Here is a 21,104-nt window from a genome sequence, read left to right as displayed (position 1 = left end):
AGTGAAGTCTGGTCTCTTAAATCTCTTGAGCAGTTCTGAAAGTGTTTCTTATTGTCATTGCATGCCTCAGTTTCCCATATGTACAGCAATGAGTTAGTTGGGATAACCAGACTGACATTCCCAGTCAAACACTGCAGCTTTTCATCCACATTTAATATTTATCTACTAGAATCCACCATGAGGCAACTACAGCAATGGCTTTTAGTCTTCTTGCAGTCCCGGACTAAACCTGAACCAGTGGCAGAGCTGAAAACAGCTATCCCTGCCCAGCTCTCAAAATGAGCCCAAATGAGCCCTGGCCCAAATGAGCTCAGCCCCAGGTCAATGCCACTGGCTGGAGCTCAGCCTCAGGTCAAGAGTCGTCCATGTCCCCGTCCCCTCCACCCATTTATTGACAGAATAACTCTATTTACTCTGCTCTAGCTGGAGCGTGGTTGCTTTTTGTGAAAAACAAAGGGGCACGTACAGAGCTGCGGGGCTGTAAGCAGAACGTGGTACAGGCAAGGTAGGTGGGAAGGACCTTGAGCCAGAAGAAAAGCAGATGCCGCAGGGAAGAGCGAGTGGCGGTGCGACAGAGCACGGGGACCCCAGTGTCGGGAGACTGGGCAGCAAGAAGTGCAAGAAGACCAGGGGGATGCTGGCAGGTCGGGACTGAGAGACGCCGTGCTTTGCTTTTATCTGCATGACCACTGCGGTAACCGGACCCGCTCTCTACTACCATCTTCCCTCCTTCAAGCTATCTACACCTGGCAGCCAGTATCTGCTCCATCCCTGTGCTGGGGAGCACATACCCTGCGTTTTGCCTCTCCCTTCAATGGGACCAAGGAGGGTAGCTAAGAAATACAGCAGTTGCTCAGCAACCCCCTGTCCCCTGAGGAGGACAACGTAAGCTATCTGCACCAGCCTCCTGCGTTGTTCTTCTCTGCACAGCTGGAGGTGCTCCTACCCTGACTTCTTCCAGGCTCCCCCCGCTCAGCCTGCAGATCTTCTCCCCCTGCAAGCCTCCGAAAGCTCCGTTTCAGAAGAGAAAAAAGCCGTTGTACGGGGTGGGCTGACCCATTGCGGCAGGACAAAGGCCGAGCTGAAGGGACATGGCATCAGGTTATTGATCGCTGAGGAGACTTTGAGCTTGGGTAAATAGATGTTCTCCTCTCTCCCCCGCCTCCATGCGTGTGTGAGCTGGCTTGCGTAGGGGGTGTGGGCCAGGCTTTACAGGCGGCAGCAGGCTTCAAAGGTAGGTCTGCAGCTCTGGGGGAAACCCCGGTGCCTACCATCAAATCTTCTAACAAAGAGACTCTTCTGCTGCTGCTGCTGCTTCCTGCCCTCCTCCCTCCACCCCTCCGTCTGCGGTTCTTTGCTTGCGCCTGCTGTTTCTGAAGGGATGCTGCGATAGCGGAGAAGCGCCCTTGCTCTCCTGGACTGCCCCAGCTGGTTCATTGGGGAGGAGATCCTCCCCAGGGGTTGCACGGAAAGGTGACCCACGAGAGGCAAGGGAGGGCAGTCTGTGCTGGGCCTGTTTGTACCACGTGCCTCTCTGCGTTAGAGCAAGCAAATGTGCGGCTGATTGTCCAAGTGCTGATGTTCACCAAGCTGGGGTTAATGTTCCAGGGTGAGTTAGCTGGCAGTTACGTTCTGCAAGTGTGTTTCCATGTTGCAAGGCAGCCTGGAGGGCTTGGAGCTCGATAACTGGGGGGAAAGCAAGGAGACAGAGAAGCCCACTCGACCCTGTCATGTTGAACGCTCCATGGCATCCACGCAGGCTAAAATGTGCATGAGGCCAAACATCTCTTCCCACATCTGCAGCAAATCCCTCCCGTGCACTCATGCCCCCACGCACCACTGGGCACCGAGACAACTCACAGACACGTAGACAGGGCACAGGCATTCCCCAAGACCTCTGTGCCCTCTCACGTGGATACGTTCACATCCCTTTCCTCTCCAGACACAGAAACTCAGAAAGTTTGGGGGCAGCCATGCACTGGGGGATGGCAGAGGAAAGGAGAAGGAAGGTGGGTGAGAAAACCAAGATTAACATGGTTTTCTTGGGTGATGGCATTTCTTACCCTCAGAGTCTGGGACTGATAGAAGGGGAGCAGTCAGGAGGAAGCAAAAGAAGCAGCCTGGGTGAGACGAGGGGCAAAGACAGACAGAAGGTGTCCTCTGGCAGAAGCGGAGGGTGGTAGAGGGCTGAACATTATTCAGGTTATACTCTCTCTTCACTAGCTCAGCTAGTGAGTCAGTGCCAGCATGGGCTTAGCTCTGGGTCTGGTGGGACTGGCAAGGTTTGCTTACTTTTAGGAATCGAGAGCAAAATGGCACAGCAGGCAAAGTGCAACTTCAGGCTCCCAGGCTGTGGCTGTTTTGTGCAACTTCTGTGTGCATTTGAGGTCACGGCTTTTCTTTTGCATTGATTTCTAGGTCAATAAAATATCAGCTTTAAAACCATTCCCAGCCTGGGAGGACAGCACTTTTGTCTCCAGAAAAATTCATTATTGTACTCATTTGTGGTTTTGGCAGAAGCAAAACCCAGGGAATGCCTTTGAAAATTGAGGGATTACCAGGAGGCGTAGACAGGACAGTCTCCTGGAAGCCTGTCTCCCACTGAATCGGGAGTTTTACTCACATTTGCACCGAGCAAAGTCTTTGGTGGTTAGCACACAGATCTCTTGGGGCTATAGATCTTGGGAGAGGAGCACAGAGATGGCAGAGCACCTCCAGAGACAGCTGTAAAGGGATGCAGAAAACCCAGCCTGACCATGGTGTGCTGTGTCACTAGATGCCCCAGATGGAGGCCGAGGAACAAGAAGAAGACGCCAACTCCCTCTCAAAGGACGGATCGGAGACTAACTCACGTGATTGCCTCCGCTATGTGCCCCTTGGGATAGCCTTTCTTTTGCTGGCTGGAGCTGCTGCAGCAACCTGGTATTTCCTAGGTAAAAATTCAACAAGTTTTCTCCCCACGCAGGAGGTGGATGGGTGCAGTCAAGGCAACGCCCAGCCCAAAGCGCGTTAGTGACTCTGGGTGATCTTTCCCTGCCCGTACATAAGGGTAAAACCCTCTTTCCTACATATCAGCAAGGTAATTCAGTAATGTCTTCTGTTGGCAGACTACAGACCATGGCACCTGGAACCGGCCATCCTGCGGTTTTATTGTGGCAGCCTCCAGGTCCTCAATCGCCAGTACTCCCCGGACCTTGGGCAGGTGGAGTCCAGAGCCTTCTGGCTGGAGTCAGCTAAGCTCCAGAAGATGGTGAGGGCAATTTCATGACCAGAGCTGGCCCTGAGGCAGTTCAGTGAGTAAAAAGAGGAAGGGGTCAGGTACCCGCATCCAAGTGACAGACTTGGTGGGTCTGTGTAGCAAGAGGGATGAAACATAGGGTTGGCCATAGGTCCTTTGCCACTGTAACATTGCACTATAGTTATCCGACGACATTCTCGTTGCAGCTGAAGGAACTGATTCGTGCCACAGAGCTGGGTCGATATTACAACTCGAGCACAGTGTATGCCTTTGGGTGAGTAGCACCCACAGCATATTTGCTTGTTCGTGTGTGAAAGCTTCCAGTCAATTGTACTCTGGTTTCACTGAAATCTGGCCATGACAAGCTGCTGCAGTCCCCACCATGAGCTCTAAGCTAGGCTGGGCAGTCCAGATGCAGAATGGTTCCAGCATGACAGAGCTGGGGATATTTTGATGTTCATCTGATTTCACGATGAAAAAGCCAAAACTGAGAAATTTTTCAGAGAGGCAAAAGTTCAAGAGAAGAAAAAAATTCACTGGGAAGAACTGAACAACACACACCCCCCCCCCCCCCCGGCCCCGCCCCCTCCCCGGGCTTGGCATTCTCACGAGAAACTAAGCAGCTGGAAATTAATTTGTCTAATTCAAGAAAGTAATTTTATAGCCTGATTCTAGGCACCAGAAGGGAGAGGCCAGAATGCACTGTGGAAAAGGTATTCCGGCCAAGAAGCATGGTCCACCTGGGAATAGGGTAACAGTGGAATGGGACAGATGTGGGACCACAGCTTTGCAGGTCATCACAGTAGATAAAGAAAGCAGGAATAACTTCCAAACTGATGTATACATTTGCTTCTGATTTCTTTTCCATGGAAAACTACACCTCTAAATTTGTCCTTCAGCTAAGAAAAATTCCAATTTTGATGTAACTCCATTTTCAACTGGGGAAAGAAAAGTTTATCTTGCAAATCTTCCTCTAGCCTTTTACCGAACAAAGGTTTGTTTCAACATCTCTTCCCCCTCCCCCAGCCAATTTTCTCTGCCAGCTGGTTGAACAGAGCTTTCCCAGTCACTGTCTCCTGCAGCTTGAGCCTGCCCAGCATTAATGGCTTGTGGTAAGGTACTGAGTCATAAATCATCCACTTGTCACCACTGGGAGGTGAGACAATGAAGTCTTGAGTGTTTCTTTTCAACCCCTGGTCAGTAGTAACCAAAGGTCATTTCTACCTGAAATGAGACTACTCATTAGACCAGTCTTGATTAATTATCACATTAATTTGACCACATATGGTCATCACTGAAGCCAGATGGCATAAAATGGCTTCCTCCCCCAAAAGGACTGAGCATTAACTAGCACCACGGATGTAGCAGCTCTCCTACCCCGCTTGGAGTGGTTCCTCTGGGTCACAGCAGTGAGCTGGAAAGTCCACAGAGATATGTCTGTTCTGTGGAAAAACAGTGGGGGGTTAATCTCTGTGGTTTGACTCCCCAGTGATTCTGGAGAGGAAGAGGGAAGATATTTAACATGCTGTTTCTCTGTTAGGGAGGGAGCTCTGACCTTCTTCTTCTGGTTTGCCCTCCAAATCCCTGAGAGTCAGCAGAAGGAGGTGACTGCTGAGAGGGTAAACACAATGCTCCACCAAGAGCTCTCCACCAGTTTCAACAACTCGGGCAGCCTGTCCTACCAGATGGAGTACAGGGTCAACCCAGACTCGCTGGTTCTTCTGGGTAAGTACCGGCTGCTCAGCTGTGGCCTGAGCAATTAGAAATGCTCCAAGATTTATAAGGTGCTGAAGAGAGGTTAGGAGAAAAGGCCAGAAGTCACCACTGAAGGGGATAGGGGAAACCTGAAGAGGATAGGGGAAAAGTGAGGATCAGGAGGTACAACTACACGTATTTCTTTCTGATAGAGGATAACTGCAGTCCGATAAAAAAAACAACCATCCTTCCTTTGAAGGATTAAAGATTATTGGAGATACAGCTGCCCATGACCAGCTAGGTAACTTTTTTTTTTTTTTTTTCTCCTTCTCCCATCAGCTTTGGCTTCGGTGGACTAAGATCTTACACAGGTCGTGACTTTGATCAGCTCAGCTCAAAAATAGCAAGCAATTAGGTTTCCTACTTCCCTTTGGGAGATTATTCCAGGCTACTTTCACCACTAGACTTCCTCTGAGACAAAGCATTGTTGCCACTTCTGATCTTGACATACGATTTTGAGGATTATTTATTGTTGCCCACAGTGAAGATCACAGCCTGTTTAAAAAGCCACCCCTACAGAACTGCTCTAAAATAGGTTAGATAAAGGACTAGGAATGTGTCTATATTCAATGTGTCCAAGTCCAATGGAATTTGTATTTGGTCTTTATAATGAGACTTAACTTCTCAGCCTGATCTGTTCCCTCTTACAGAGCCCCAAACCTCACAGGTTTTAAAATACACTGTGTTTCTTCTCTCCCCTTGGGACTCTCATTTCCAAGTTTCTTCTTCCTAGGAAATGTGACATCTCCAAATTTTTTTCCCCAGACATGTTATCTTGCATTTTTCTAGGGTGAATCTTATTTTAATATAAACCACCCATATTTTTTTTTAACCCTTCCCTCCACATCTTAACTGTTTTGGTTTGGGGGTCATTTTGTTGGTGTCCCCAAAGAAAATTTGATTCCCTCAAATTATTTTCACTCCCTCATCCAGACCATCATGTTAAGATCTTATTCTGAAGCTGCAATAGCATCTCCTGAAGACATCTCCTTCTGCAGTTACTATTAGTCACTAACTTCTGTTTATGATTTATTTCCAGCATACCAGACCTTATGCTCAGACAATTTGAATTAACTTTCTTAAGAAAGATAGCATAAGATAATATGCTAAATGCTTCCAAGTCGGCCCATCTAGCATTTTCCCTTTATTGACTCACTTCATAATGTAACTCATAAACAAATAAAAATGATGGTGCCATTCTTCTAGCTGTTCCCAGTTCCCTCTTATTCCCTTCACATCTGTTTCACTCTTTTATTCATTTCAGCAGATCACACTTCTTTCTGTTTTGGAATTAACACACCAGTTGTAGTTTCTCCAGCTCCTTCTGCTTTCCCTAGTCCTTTCCGCCTCCCTCTGCAGTCAGAAGCACAGTCTAGCAACTAAGGCAAAAGCCAGAAACCTCTTATACTGCTGGGCCAGGGTGACCTCAAGCCAGTGACTTAACCTCTGGCATCATTTGCTCTGTAAAATTAGAGTGAAAAAATAGCTAGCTAATAGCAAGTCATTAGCACTTCATTGCTTTCTGACAGACTCATTTGCTGACCTCCTTAGCTCTAAACATGCTCACTGCAGCCTGCCTTAAGACACAGAGCTGTAAACCACTGACTAGCGCAGGAACCTCTCCAATCTCTCCAATGCTTTATTTTTACTAACACCTACACTCACCCCAGGACACTAGCTTCCCCTTTGCCCCAGAGAGTTTCAGGACTTCCTTCTCCTTACAGGAACTCAGTTTTATTACCTTCAGATAAAAGAATACTTAATATCAGCTCAGCATACGTCCTTCCCTACAGCACATGAGCTTCTCTAGGAGCCTGCCTTATGCCTGCAAGATCATCTTTTCCACAACATCTGTTTTTGCCATGACAAAACTGCTCAGCTCTCCCCACAGCATTGCAAGCTTTGCTTAGGAGCTACAAAAGACCAAAGCCCTGACCCAGGCAAGCCCCCAACAGCAATTCTCACACCCAATTGACCTCATGGTGCCTTTTATTTTGCCAATTATTCCCAGTAGCACCTGATCTCTGGCCACTTCCAGTTCAGCTGGGAGGCTGGAGCAAAGCCCAGCTCTCCTAAAAGTGTTGTCCAATCTGTGACTCTGTTTTGCGCAGATTTGTAGTCCTTGCTGGTGGCTTTCTCACCATCTCCCTTCTCCAGAGGGGGACTCTATAAGGATGTTGAGTAGCTCATCAACCAGTGGTCATCAAAAGAGATCTTGCCCACCCTGGTGAGGGTTATTTAAACTGGGAGAACGGGGGAGGGGTGAGCAGATGGCAAAGGCTCCGGGAAATGAGGTTGTGCCCTGTGATGTGGCTGGCAGAGGAGGAGGATGGTTGCCTGGGAAGAGGAAGAGGTCCTGGAATAGCACACGAAAACGGGCAAGGAAAAAGGGCAGAGAAGCCCAGGGTGGGCTGGAAAGCATGAATTGGGGCGGGTGGATTTGGGGCAGAGGCCAGAGAGATTTCCCAGAGAGATGGGGTGGGGAAGGCATGACTGAAACACGTCCCTGAGAGCAGACAGAGAAGTGCGTGGAGGATGCCCCATGCTGAAGTTGTGAGCGAGCCATTCACAGAGGAAGGAGAGGAGTCATCACCTGCCAAGCTAGCATTCAGATACTACCAGTTTATCTTTTTGTTTATCTTCCTTTATATATTTTCTTTCTAACAGAATCCAGTGTGAAAGACATAGTAGCGCTGAAATCCACTCTGGGTAGGCTATCTTTTCCTTTCCTTTTGAGTTTGTGACTTTACGGGAGGGATTTTTACAGGGGACAGAAAGCTCTTTGGCTTCCTGGAGTTGTAAATCCTGGGAAGGGGAGATGAGAACAGTAGCAAGGGAGCACCAGAGCGGCTGCTTGGTCAGACCCGAACTCCGTGACACAGCTATGAGCATCCTGACACCTCTGCCCCCGTAGCACACCACTATGCAGAGATACTGGCTCCCAGGGGCAGTGCAGCCACTTTATCATACTCCTGTCCTAATGAGTCATGTCAAATAGCTTGGTGTACTGGTGCAACAGTGCTAATTCCAGGCCCCATGAAATTCTGCTGAGTGGGGTGGGGGTTTCGCTCCGTAGCTCTGCACTGGATGTGCTGTCAGTCATTTAGGAGTCTGTTGTCTTAGCGATGTTTGAAGATGCTTTTAGTAATTTCAGGCAGTGTAGTAAGTGCTGTGGCTGGAAGTTTGCAGTAGATATGCTGTTAGAAACTCATCTCTAAGCTGACTTTTACTCAAAAATCCTGGTCTGGAAGCCTGCTGAAACCTGGAAATCAGACAAGGGAGATGTAAAGCCAGGAAGGATATGGGGTTGAGAGGAGAAAGAGGTAAAAAAGAAAATAAAGCCAGTGGAAGATAAGGCTGCTGATATTTAAAGCCTGAGGTAGTATCAGTTTAATCAAGGAAGAGAAGACAGCTCTTATAGAGAGAAACCGAGGCAACGGTACAAGGGGACTGATGCCACAACAACATATATAAAAGTAAACTGAGATTACTGGGATGACTCAGCCTTACCCTGAAATAGGGCTCACACTGATATCCCAAGTGACAATCCCTTATCTTCATTTCTCTTACAACCACCCCTCAGCCCCCCCCCCCCCCCCCCCTGCCTTTGCTTCCATTTACATCACCCTGAGGTTTAAATCCCTTTATCTTTCCCCTGGATTCAGGTTGCTACAGGTACAGCTATGTCCAGGAGGATGATGTCCTAAGGCTGGAGGGCCCTGACTACTTGGCCTCCAGTTGCCTTTGGCACCTCCATGGACTGAAGGGCTACATGATCAAGCTACGCCTGGAGTGGACTCTCCCGGACTGCAGGGACCGCCTGGCTATGTACGACGCAGCCGGGCCCCTGGAGAAACACCTTATCACCTCGTAGGTAGCTTCTGAGCAAGGCGAGCACGGCGGGGAAGCCGGGCAGGATGGCACGACACGCCACAGCAGGGGAAGGTGTTAGACTACATCAGAGGAAATTCTCTTTGATGCAGAACCTGCCTCTTGCTGATCAGCTGAAGTCACTGATGTGGGATATCACACAGCCAGCCGTGCAGTCTGAGAGATTACAGCAGCACGAGCTGTCTCTCTGCTGGCCCTTTCTTTGATTCAGTTAGTGCCTCACAGCAGGCGTGTGCTGTGGATAACACAGACCTTCATTGTCTCTCTTTCTCGTTCTTCTCTTTCGTTTGTTTGTTGCTTGCTTCACCCCGATCTTTTTATCTCTTCTCCCGAGGATCTATGGCTGCAGCCGGCAGGAGCCCATTGTGGAAGTCCTTTCATCTGGCCCTGTCATGTCCATTGTGTGGAAGAAAGCCATGTACAGCTACTATGACCCCTTCATCCTCTCAGCACAAGTGGTGCCCCTCGAAGGTGAGGAGGGCTGGACGAGGGCAGCCATAGATATAGGAAGGAGACAGGTTCTTTCCTACAACATCACAGCTCCTGGAGGTGCTCCATCCCCATTAGGAGCAGAATTCACTCTAGATTGCAAGGGCAGAGGTGGTTGGTAAAAAGCAGGTTAGATGTTGCTCCCTCACTTGGACTCATACATGAGCATCTGGCTCGAGGCTTTACAGCCCAGGGTCTGGCAAGCAGAGCCTGAGTGATCGTGATACTTTAAGACAAGGCCAAGCTCTCATGCATGGACAGACCAGATGTGGCCTGGACATCATGTCTAGATGCACTTGCAGATAAATGTCAATTCATTATAAGAGTCCAAAGCAGCAATATACATTACTATTACCCTTCTCTGGACAAGAAGAGGAGGCTAAAAGTCTTGCCAGGTAGAAATGGCCCCTTGAAGGGCGATGGTGGAACATCGCAGTCACCTTTAGCATCAGACCTTAGAGGCCCTTCTCTTCCCTCCTACAGTGGGATGAGTATATGGCATCCCCAGGCTGAGGTTGAGCTAACAGGTAGCAGGGCTTTGAATGTCTGTCTTTGCAGCCTGCGAAGTGAATATAACTCTGCGGGAGGGCCTGGAGCTGCAGGGGAAGATCGGCACGCCACACTACCCCAGTTACTACGCACCCAACACACAGTGTACCTGGCACATGACGGTAAGACCCAGCTCCCACAAGAGCATCCACCCCATCCCTGAAAACCATCCGGCACTCCCCACATTAGGTTGGGTTACAGCCAGTACTCTCAGTCAGATCATCGTGAGAAGCAAGAATAGGGTGCCAGCCTGCCTAGCCTCCACATAATGCGTGTTTCTGAAGGGGAAAGAGTCTAATATTGCATGCCGGCACAGAGATGCCATAGCTGGGGAGGAATCTGAAATCTGGTCTCCAGAGGAGTTCTTCAAGGCAGAACCAGGTTGAGAGAAATGGCTAGGAATTACCATGCTTTGAGACCAGCAGCAGAGTCACCCCGGGCTGCGGCATGGCCCCGGTTTAGAGGGTGCTTCCTTCTGGCCTGCAAAGTGTGAATTGGCAGCTCTCCCCTTCACATCTATCTACCCTGCTCATTTCTGTCACATGGAGTGGGCTGCAGCACTCATAGGAGCCATCTACGCTCTGCTCTGGACCCCCTTGCCTGCAGGTCCCATCCCTGGACTACGGGGTCACCCTGTGGTTCGATGCCTACGCGCTCAGCAGACAGAAGCATGACCTGCCCTGTACCCAAGGCCAGTGGATAATTCAGAACAGAAGGTGTGTGCTGGGGTCCTGGTGTCTGTCTCTCACTTCCCACCTGGGATTAAACTGGGATTAAACCCCTGCAGGTTCCCGGCTCACTTCAGCCACCAGGTCTGAGGAGCCTACACTCAGTGACTCTTGCTTTTCTACTTCTTTTTCAGCCTCTCTTGCTCACAGGCTCCTCAATGAGCACACTTCTTACAGATTTGCTTTGAGCTACCAGCCTGCCTTCTCTGTCTTGCTGTTTGCATCAGGCTTCCTAGTTTTCTCCTGTGTGTGTAACCTTGGTGTCCTCCCACGTCTCCGGTGTTTGCAAATCTGCCTGTCACCACCTCTGCAATATTATCCGTGTGTGCCATTGCCTTGCATCCACCTCCATACAGATCTTCTGCCTAGCTCCATATCCTCCTGCTTTGACTACAGCCACTTCCCCCTGCAAGACTTCCCAAAATTAGGATCCCTACGTAGCTGGGGCTGCTGCCCACCACCGCTCAGGTGCAAAGGACCAAGAGCTGCTGCGCTCCCATCTCCTCAAAGCAGGCTCCAAGATGAATGGACCTATGGCTTTTGTTTTTCCTTCCACTTACTGCAGAATTCCCCCTTTCCCTCCAAAGCTTCCCCAGCCCATCCCATTAACTTCCTCTCCCCTGCTCCTGTGGGGTTAACTTCTTTTCCTCTGAAGGGTCTGATCCAGAAGCTATGTTCCCCTGGCTTAGGATTTCTACTTTTTCTGTCCCTGCCTTCCTCTCTGAAACTGTCAGTGCCACAGTTTCTATAACATGGCTTCTTCGGGAAGATAAATATAAGAACTGAATTACTTTGCATGGCCTGAATTCAGCGCTTACCCGGAAAGCGGGAAATGTCCAGATATAGTAGGGTGACCCTGGACTCTGGCTCTCATGCCGTACTGAAGGCATTTTGCCTTCCTGGCCTCTCCCCCCTAAACCCAGTCTCTGTAGCTCCCTTCCCACCCCATCCCCACGGAGCAACCTTGCCCCACTTTATTGTCTTCTCCTCTCTCCCTGCCCGACACATCCCGCCTGTGTTTGCTCCTCAGGTTGTGTGGTCTGCGGACCCTCCAAGCCTACGCTGAGCGGATCCCAGTCACGTCCTCTGCTGACATCACCGTCGCCTTCACCTCACAGATCTCCTTAACTGGCCCTGGTGTACAGGCGGCTTATAGTCTGTACAACCAATCTGACCGTAAGTTCAGGCTACTCCCTGCTCCTTAGTGGGGTGGTAGCTACCAGCAGCCCCTGTGCACTTGGCTTGTGTTAGGAGAAACACAAGACACATCCCGTGAGCCCCAAGTCTGCCCTTCAGGCACATGCTCACAAATCACTGACACACACACCACCGATCCCCCAGAAAGAAGAGGCATTTATGTGCAAAGCTGCTTCTGCACGTGTGGCCCTGCCTCACATTGCCAAAGCATTCTTGAGCCAAAACCCAAGGTCAGAGAGTTCTCTGCAGTCTCACCCCCGTGCCCACATCCTGGACTGGCCTTGGAAATTCAATGAGAGGCTATCTCCGGCTTGAAGTGACTTTTATTTAGATTATAAGAGCTCTTATGGAGAGATGTTTCCTGCTCTCCTTGGGATTCGTGCAAGTGAGAGACAAATAAAACCACACACAAATACACCTAACGCACATATGCAAATGCACGCCCACAGTCTGTCTTTCCAAGGTTTCTCCATCTCCTTCCTAAAGGGTGCCCGTAACACATACCAGTCCCTGAATAAGTGCACCTGCCAACACGTGTCTAACACCAGCCCCTTCAAGGCCCCCACCAAGTTTTAATAACAACTCCAAAGAACCTGTTTCAACTTTCCCGCGGCATTCAAGAATCACGAAACAGTGCTAAACTGGAGGTATAGCACGCCAGGAGAGTGGTTATCCTGGCTTCTCGCCCATTGATATGACGGGAAGCAGGGAAAAAGCCCCCCTTCCCCTGGTGCATAGCCTGGCGCTGTTTGCCCTTGTTCAGAGCAGATGACGTGCCAGATTTTGGGGAGCGCAGCAAATGCCAGCAGCACGTTGCTGCAGCACACGTGTGGTCAGGAAGGTGTGCAGCTCCACGCTCCACTTTCAAGCCACAGTGCTCTGTTGCAAGGAGGTTTCCAGTCACTGGGGACTAACTACTCTCTGTTGGTTTCACAGCCTGTCCCGGGGAGTTCCTGTGTTCCGTGAACGGCTTGTGCGTCCCGGCCTGTGACGGAATCAAAGATTGCCCCAATGGGCTGGATGAGAGAAATTGTGGTGAGTGATTTCTTGTCCCCGCTGGTCCCTGGTCTCAGTAGGACATAGCCCCTTCCTCCTCCAAGGGTAGGGAGGGCTGGGGAGGATTCAGCTGGCCTAGGTACAACCTTGTACCTCCCTTCTAGGAGCTTAAACCTCTGCATCCTTAAAAGCCTCATCCCACTGCCGTACGGCTTCAGCCTGCTCGGGAAGGAGCAGCAACTCTTCTTGCTCCCGTGCACAGCACAGTCTTCCTGGGAGAAGCCCCTAGTACCCGTGCACCAAGAGCTCCAGGCAGCCTGAAAGAAGCCCCCCTCCCCAGGCTGTCCCCCACCTTGTCCCGCTTTCCCCCTACAGTCAACCTCAGCCCTGGGCTACAGCCCCCTCTGCTGCCATACCACTCAGCACCCCCCTCCCAGTCGTCCCCCCCCTGCCCACACCCCCCCTAGGCCCTCCTGCTGCCCTGCTCGCTCCCCCCCAGGCCGTTTGTGACACATGATCTGTACAGATCCTCACCCATATATTGCACTCCAGTTTGGGAGCATCTAAGTCCTCCATCAGCCATCAGTTCTTCATGCCAACAGCAGTTAGGGCTGATGCAGACACCATCCTCGGCATCCCAGGACTCCTGCAAAGCCCAGTTTTCATAGAAATAGCTATTCAGGCTCAGGCATGACAACTAATTCATCTATCCTCCTATCTCTGGGGGGTGGGGGGCTTTTCACATTGGTGCCACCACTAATTTTTCATTAGTTGTCCCTTACAGCTGTTTTTCCACAGACAGAAAGATCCCTGCACCACTGGAGATAGTAACCAGTTCTGAAAGATTCAGAGGAAGGTATAGAAAAGTCTAAAGTAAAAGGAAGGAGAAATCTTTCTCAAGGAAGTTTTAATTCAGTGCTGGAAATGTGAGAGCTCTCACAGGATCACTGAGGTTGGGTTTTGTATTGCCTGCAGTCTTGCTGACGGTGCGCTCTGTCCCATCATCCAGCTGTCTGACATCAGGGCTTGCTTGCTTCCCTCATGCAGACATGGATACAAATGCATCCTTATGAATATCTAATCCCTTCTTGAATCCTATTAGCTTCTTGGCCCCAGGGATATCCTGTGTCATTCAGTTCCACAGGTTAACACAGAACAAGACTGAACAAAAAAAAGTATTTGTTTCTCTCTGTTTTCAAACATCCCATTATATTCAAAAAAGAAAATAGAAACATCATAATTTCCTTCCTTTCTTATACTCTTGCCAATGTTGCATCTCTGCTTATTCACTCCATGTCCGTATGGGACAGTCCCTGTCTTTAAAATCAGTGTTCACATTGCCTCAGACCGACATGTGCCTTTAGTCACCTGGAAGCCTCATGTTAATTACTGAAGAAATTATAGGCATTGCAGTAAGAAAACGCCTGGCAGGTACTGGCCCATCATGTTTGGTGTTTCACATAGATACACACAAACACAGGACAAGTTCCTGCTATGAAAACATACAATCAGAAGTCAAACTCTGGGAGTTTGGGGAGGCACCTTAGGCACCATCTCCATCCTAGGCAGCTGCCAGAGCTCATGGACATTGAGGAATCCGTTGTTTTGGGGGACTCAGCTATCAGAGAGCAAGGGGAGCAGCTCCTCTGTAGGGGAAGGTGACCCGGGAGCTGAGGGTGACAGCAAGGCAGGAGGAACAGTGACCCCACCAGTCAGGATGCAGTCCTACAGAACCTGAACAAGGCAAGCAGACCAGGTCTGCTGATGGTAACCCGGGTCAACCGATGACTCCAGTGACCTCAAGACAAGTCCATAGTGATGAGGCAGGTCCGAGGCCAAGCCAAAAAGCCAAGGAAAGTTAAGTTGGCATCAGCAGAGTGTAAGACAGGGTGCAGACATACCTACGACGTAGATCAGGCAAAGACTACACAGCTGCACTATACCAGAGCTGGTCTTAAGCACACATTCTGAGGTGGGGGAAGAGGTTGCAGAGCCTACTGATGCCCTTAGGACCCTGACCTAATTCCCGTGCCTAATTCCCGGGTGCTTCCCTCCTGTGCAGTGTGCCCTGCAAAGTTCCAGTGCCGCGAGGACAGCACTTGCATCGAGTTCAGCAGGGTCTGCAACCAGCAGCTGGACTGCATCAACGGGAGCGATGAAGAGCAGTGCAGTGAAGGTAAGGAGGGGACGGTGCTGGGCTGACAAACACCTTCCCCTGCGCTAGAGCCAAGGCTGTCGGTAGCATACTTCCCTCTAGTGAGGTCAGGGCATGTGCCTGACCTGCTCACAAGGTTTGCTCTGTTTGTAGCTGACCAAGTTTGCTCAGGAAATTCCTTGTCATCCTTTATGGAATTCCCCCAAGCTCTCTGTTGTCTTTTCCCCCCTACTCAAAGGACTTCAGGCTGCATCTGCAGCCTGCCGCCTTCCCTCAGCCTTAGCTCCTCTTCCTCTTCGCAGGGGTCCCCTGCGGTCCTTTCACCTACCGCTGTGAAGATGGGACCTGCGTGAAGAAACCAAACCCCCTGTGCGACACCGCTGCAGACTGCAAGGACCTGTCCGACGAGAAGCGCTGTGGTGAGGAAATGCTCACTTGCACGTCAGCCAGGCAGGTTCAGGATGGCACGTAGCTGCAAGTCACCCCTTTTTCCCCCCACCACCCCAGCATAAGCACCCACCCTCCCTTGTTCCACCACCTTCTCCCTACCCCAGCCCCAGGGCAGCAGTGCCACTGCTCCATCCTGCAGTGGCAGCAGCAGCAGCAAGGAGCCAGCTCTCCGTGCTGAGCTGTGAGCAGGCATTTGTTCTTTGGCCAGCTGCTCCCCATCTCCTTCAGGCAGAGGCATCAAGCCAGATAGACATGTCTCACAGGCCGGGTCCTACCCACGGGCTGCCTGTTGGACCACTATGCTGGCTTTTGTGAAATAATGCCATCCTACAAGGCTCCAGCCAGGGAAATCACCCACGACTGCATGGTCACTGGCAGGGAGAGAGCTTGTGTTTTGATTTCCCTCCTTGTTTTTTCTGGAGCCTCGGTGGGCAGCGAAAGGGAATGACTGCGAGGGTTCCCTGACAGGAGAACAGACAGCGTGTTGCTCCAAAGGCATCCCCAGGCTGGAGCTGGAGGTGGGATAAGGCATCAGTGGGGGCACACACTGAGAGGGAGGGCTTGCTAGACCTGTCCTGGACGGTCCATAAAGCATCTGCTGGCTGGGGAAGGCAAGGGATTAGCGGTGAAACCCTTCAGTCAGTTTAGTAGGAAAGGAAGGGAAGGCACAGAATATCACATTCCCTTCCTCCCCTGAAGTACCTGCTGTGTCTTGTCCTCAGACTGTGGTCTGCAAGCCCCTCTCAGCAGGATCGTGGGTGGTGCGAATTCTGTGGAAGGGGAATGGCCGTGGCAGGCCAGCCTGCAAGTTCGGGGACGCCACATTTGTGGAGGAACACTTATTGCTGACCGCTGGGTGGTCTCAGCCGCACACTGCTTCCAGGATGAGAGGTAAATGGAGAAAGGAGAGTGCTGGACAGAAGGATTTGCATTGCTTTCCGTGTCATGCATGATGGGAGGGTCATCTGGCTTGTGAAAATGTCCCAGGACAGCTGCACCCCTCATCTGGCACCTGTGCCGTGCTTCTCCATGGCTTGGAGCTGGAGAAAGGGATATGGCTACAAGCATTACTATTTGGGTGTGCATGCAGGGAAAAAGGGGCAGCGCTGGCAGCTTTGGGAGGGCAATGGTAGTGCAAGACATTTCACAGCTCCACCTTTGCTTTGGATCTGGCTTGTCCCCATGCTGTCACAACCATGGAGGTGTCAGCATGTGCTAGGAGGGGGCCAGGATAGCGTTACCTGTGGAGGATGCTGTTTGGGTCTCGTGCTGCCCACCCCCAGGGTCTGCCCTTTCGGGAAGAAGCCCGGTCTCTCCCCCAGTTCCTTCCACCCGGTGTACATACCACAACAGCAGCAGTAACATACAGATCAGGGAGGGTTCACCTCATTCTTTCAAACTGGGAAGAAGTAAGGAGGAGAAAGGTCCACAGCTGTACTGGGCAACAGGGCTGGCTGGGGGAAGGAGTGTGCACCCTCAGGCCCAGTCTTCTCCTCCTCCAGACTCCCCTTTTCCTCTGTCAGTGAGCCAGTGGGAATCCCCCACATTTCCATCTACTACCGCTGGACTTCCATGGCCACCCTTCCCTCCTGATGCTATGTGAGCTTAGGGGAGAGGAGCTGCTGGTCATCCTCAGTATGGTGACACCAGCCTTGGTAGGACTGGGGTTGCTTTGCAGTTACGCTCATCACCTCACCCTGCTCCTACCTGGGTCCCTACAACCTTGCAAGGAAGCCCACCAGCACTGGGAGCAGGCTTTTCAATTGGTCCACGCGGGCAGAATTTAGCCATTTTGGAGTGTCCCAATGCAGGATGGATGGAGATAGCAGAGCCCTGTTAGATGGCATATGTGTGCGCTTGTCAGGGAGAGAATTTAAGTGGTGTGGGAGAGAAGAAGTAGGGTTAAAAAAGAGGAGGAGAAGAACAGCAGCAGCCTTGGGTGGGCTGTGCTATGGGCAGCAGCCTGTGCAGGCAATAGGATGGAGGTGAGTCCTGAAGGGGAATTTGGATCAAGAGAGATGGTCAAACCAAACCAGGGAGATTTTTGCACCCAGAGGGGCAGTGTGGGAGAAAACAGCATGTGTAAGGCAAAAGGTGGACAGGACTCTGAGTCTAAAACCAGCCCTTTTCTTGTTTCCTCCTGCTCTGGGCAAGGGCAAGTTCCCCTCTGCTCCTCACCCTCCTGCTGGAGACAGGGTGTCCCTTGGCTGTTAGCTCTTAGCTGTGCTGTTCTCAAAGATGTCACCTTGTTAGGCTTTCGCCTCTGTTTCTGTAAAGGGCTGTCATGCCTTTTAACACCCTCACCTCTGAGCTTTTCTCACTTCACTCCCTCTTAGAAATTTCTCAGATCTTGCTCCCCTTCTCCATGTCTCCTTCTCCTTGCAGCTTTGCTTCACCAGCTCAGCTTTTGTGCTCTACCCTAGCATAGACCTCACTTGCTGGCCTAACCTACATACACCTTTTAGCCTGCTTTGCTAAGGAAAATAAGCAAATCTTAGCAAATAAGCAAATATAAGCAAGTTGCCTGTGTGTATGAGTGTCTGCCCAAAGTTGTTCCTGCCGTACAGGCATGTCAAGGCATCAGAGATGTCCCACCTAGTTTCTTGAAATCAGTAGCCAAATAAAAATAGAGGCCCCTCTGAGGGAGATGATCATCCATATCAGAGACTCCTCAAAAGGCTGTGACAGAAGCAGCCAGGCTCTGCCCATCCTTCTCTGTTCATGTGATGAGTTATTGTCTCTGCTGCATCCTACAGACTGGCCTCCGCCTCCATATGGACCGTTTACTTGGGCAAATATTTGCAGAATGCCACCAGCCACACAGAGGTGTCCTTCAAGGTTATCCGCCTCTTCCTCCACCCTTATTACGAGGAGGACAGCCACGATTATGATGTGGCCCTGCTCCAGCTGGACCATCCTGTGATCATCTCACCCTTAATCCAACCCATCTGCTTGCCTGCTCCTTCTCACCTCTTTGAGCCTGGTCTTCATTGCTGGATCACTGGCTGGGGAGCCCTCAAGGAAGGCGGTAGGTGCAAGGTCTTTGCTGGTGGCCTACTGTAGCAAAGCCAAGGCAGAAACAGCTTCAGATGTGGGGTGGGCAGAATAGGCTTCTGTTCACCCCAAAGCATTATGCCTCTTTCAGTCCCTTTGATTTTGGGTCACAGGTTGGCCAAAGTTACCTGTTGAGTGCCTTGAAACCTCATTCGGTTTCACTCCTTCACTCACACGCTTGCTCCAGCTGCTTCCTAAATGGAAACACTCAGGGGTCTATCCAGAACTGGACATTCCTGCTTTGTATGCTTAGCTGGAAGAGCTTAATGCCCATTTCAACGAGAAGCAAGCCCAAAACTCTCACATCCCAGAGGTTTGCCCAAACCAGAATCCACCTTGTCCCAAAAGCTGAAGTATCCACAACATATCCCTGTAGGGAAAGGAACTGAAGAAGAATGTTACGCCTTCCATGCAGGTGAAGTACTCAGCTGAAAGTCAGAGACAGTGATGCCAGCGGAGAGCAGAACAGAAATTCAGATGGCAGCTTTCTGCATGCAGTGAGATGGGCATGGGCTGGGGGATCACAGTAAACAGTGGGAAGTTCCACCATTGCTCACCTGAACTACTTTTGGTACTCTATCCCTCAGGGCACATCAGTAATGTTCTGCAGAAGGTGGACGTGCAGCTCATCCAGCAGGACATCTGCAGCGAGGCCTATCACTACATGATTTCTCCCAGGATGTTGTGTGCTGGGTACCAAAAGGGCAAGAAAGACGCCTGCCAGGTGATGGATGAGTTGTGGGATCAGGGTTGACTACCAGAGGTGGGGTGTGTCCCAAGTCTCCCAAATGCACTCCATAGCCTGAAATGAAGGTGAAAAGACCATAAAATGCCTGACCCCCAGCGCTTTCACTGATCAAAGTGGCCAACAACAGTTCTTCCCAGCATCCTTGCCTTAGACAAGATCCAAATACACTTAAATTTCTCCTTTTCTCATTTCAGCCCATTGTCCACTCTTTACCTCCCACTTTCAAGTCACTCGTCTACATCAGTCTCCTATCCCTCAGTCCCTTTAACATCTGTCACAAACAGTTACCTGTCTGTTCCTTTATCACTATCAATCTCAAGGAATTCCTCTGTCTCCCATCTTTCCGTGTATCCAGTTAAATTCCACCAGCTTCTTTGCTCTCCATGTATTTGGAAATGCCACATGGAGCAGAGGGAAACAATAGAGCTGTCAGCTTCTTGGGACCTGGCTAAGGGGGAGGAATCTGCATGATGAAGGAATGCGACAATGGGTCAGATGTTTGCACTGCAGACTGGTTTTGACATCTGCCTAAAGTACAAGGAATGTTGCAGATGTCCCACGCAGGAGTTGAGGGGATACAGGAGCCTGCATACAGCAGGACTGAAAGCCAATGTAATCATCCAGCTGGAGAAGCTGGTGGATCACCATCACCCCATTTTTCTTTCCTTGTCTCTAGGGTGATTCTGGAGGTCCGCTGGCCTGCAAGGAACCCAGTGGCAGGTGGTTTCTGGCTGGTTTAGTCAGCTGGGGAATGGGATGCGCACGTCCAAATCAGTATGGAGTATACACCAGGATCACTCAAGTGCTGGGCTGGATGAACCAAACCATGAGCTGAGAAATGTGCATCTCTGCCTTCTTCCCGTCAGACTTACACTCACATGGCACTCATTCCTGATCTCGTTCACTTGCCTCTCAGAGAAAGAGAGTTTCTGTATGGGACGTTGTCAGGCCCAGAATGCTCTTCTGAGCAGGGTAAAAGAAGCCTGGGGTGGGGACTGTAGAGAAAAGCAGGCAGACCCTCTTCCCACTCAGTGCTTCCCAGGGAGCATCCCAAGGTATTTTTAGGCCATCCATCCAAAAAAGCTTGGGGGGGGTGGGGGGGGGTGGGGGGGTGGACGATGACATGACACGCAGCAATGGTCCCAAGTTGATGGTTTCTGAGAAAAGGAATGATGGAAGTTGAACTTGCCATGAACCATGTGATTCAGCCACAACCTTACGCTGGAACATTTGCTGAAAGAAAATGTGACTGATGTAGTTAGAGATTCCAGTAACTGTGAAATCAATCTGCCTCCCTTTTCCTTCCTGCTGCTCGTCCTTCTTCCCCCTTCCCCTCCCATCACTCCTCCTCTTCCATCTCCCTAATTGCTTCTTTTCTTAGCTGGCGTGTGCTGTTCAGTGTGCTATTCAGCTCAGCCAGGCAACTCTTCACGTCTCACTGACTCCCAGGCACAAATCCAGCATCACGCCCTGCAAGTGTGTGTTGTGCCCCCCTGATGGAGCAGCACCCAGCCTCCATCACTGCACTTTCCTCAGGAAAAGGCCCCGGCCCTCAATAAAAACATTGGAGCAGCCCCCCATCCCCTTCCTTCAGTCCTTCTAAATACCTTTAATATGAGGGCACCTCGACTGCTTCCATCTCCTAACTCAGATAATCCAGGAGGTGAAGGAGAAGGCTTCAGGGCACAGTGCTTAAACAGTGACTGCTATGGGTTTGGGTTTTTTTTACTAAAGATATACATATATATATGTGTGTGTGTATATATATACAATGGGTCACTCTCTGGAATCAGAAATAAAATTAATTTGAGGATTTTTTTTTGGCTGTAGTTTGCCTTACTCTGTTAAAAATTA

At 50.5% G+C, this 21,104-nt stretch overlaps 1 protein-coding gene across 3 annotated transcripts; it reads left to right on the top strand.

The window, feature by feature from the left end:
- The first annotated feature begins 453 nt into the window (after nucleotides 1–453).
- Nucleotides 454–20,351, top strand: TMPRSS6 (transmembrane serine protease 6). Of its 3 annotated transcripts, none has more exons than XM_049821925.1 (18): nucleotides 454–1,133; nucleotides 2,777–2,933; nucleotides 3,108–3,250; nucleotides 3,445–3,512; nucleotides 4,779–4,963; nucleotides 7,661–7,702; nucleotides 8,659–8,863; nucleotides 9,219–9,355; nucleotides 9,932–10,044; nucleotides 10,529–10,638; nucleotides 11,681–11,826; nucleotides 12,784–12,882; nucleotides 14,906–15,019; nucleotides 15,301–15,417; nucleotides 16,171–16,339; nucleotides 18,205–18,476; nucleotides 19,090–19,226; nucleotides 19,927–20,351. In XM_049821925.1, exons 2-18 carry the CDS (start codon nucleotides 2,777–2,779, stop codon nucleotides 20,083–20,085), a joined length of 2,373 nt encoding a protein of 790 aa, XP_049677882.1. In that variant the 5' UTR covers nucleotides 454–1,133; the 3' UTR covers nucleotides 20,086–20,351. The 3 variants fall into 3 exon arrangements, with proteins under 3 accessions (XP_049677882.1, XP_049677884.1, XP_049677881.1); XM_049821927.1 differs by lacking the exon at nucleotides 454–1,133 and adding an exon at nucleotides 1,176–1,234; XM_049821924.1 differs by lacking the exon at nucleotides 454–1,133 and adding an exon at nucleotides 1,943–2,009.
- The last annotated feature ends 753 nt before the right edge of the window (nucleotides 20,352–21,104 follow it).

Source organism: Accipiter gentilis, chromosome 18 (assembly GCF_929443795.1).
Source record: "Accipiter gentilis chromosome 18, bAccGen1.1, whole genome shotgun sequence".
Classification (NCBI taxonomy): Eukaryota; Metazoa; Chordata; class Aves; order Accipitriformes; family Accipitridae; genus Astur; species Astur gentilis.
The sequence above is the reverse complement of the archived record's forward strand: the minus strand, read 5'-3'. Positions and strand labels throughout refer to the sequence as shown.

Excerpts from the sequence above, each read along its gene's own strand:
- TMPRSS6 (XM_049821924.1), top strand. The coding sequence starts at position 1,974 with ATGCACTGGGGGATGGCAGAGGAAAGGAGAAGGAAG. Across the intron at positions 3,251-3,444 it reads CAGCTAAGCTCCAGAAGATG|CTGAAGGAACTGATTCGTGC; the intron begins GTGAGGGCAATT and ends TTCTCGTTGCAG. Across the intron at positions 12,883-14,905 it reads GCTGGATGAGAGAAATTGTG|TGTGCCCTGCAAAGTTCCAG; the intron begins GTGAGTGATTTC and ends CCTCCTGTGCAG.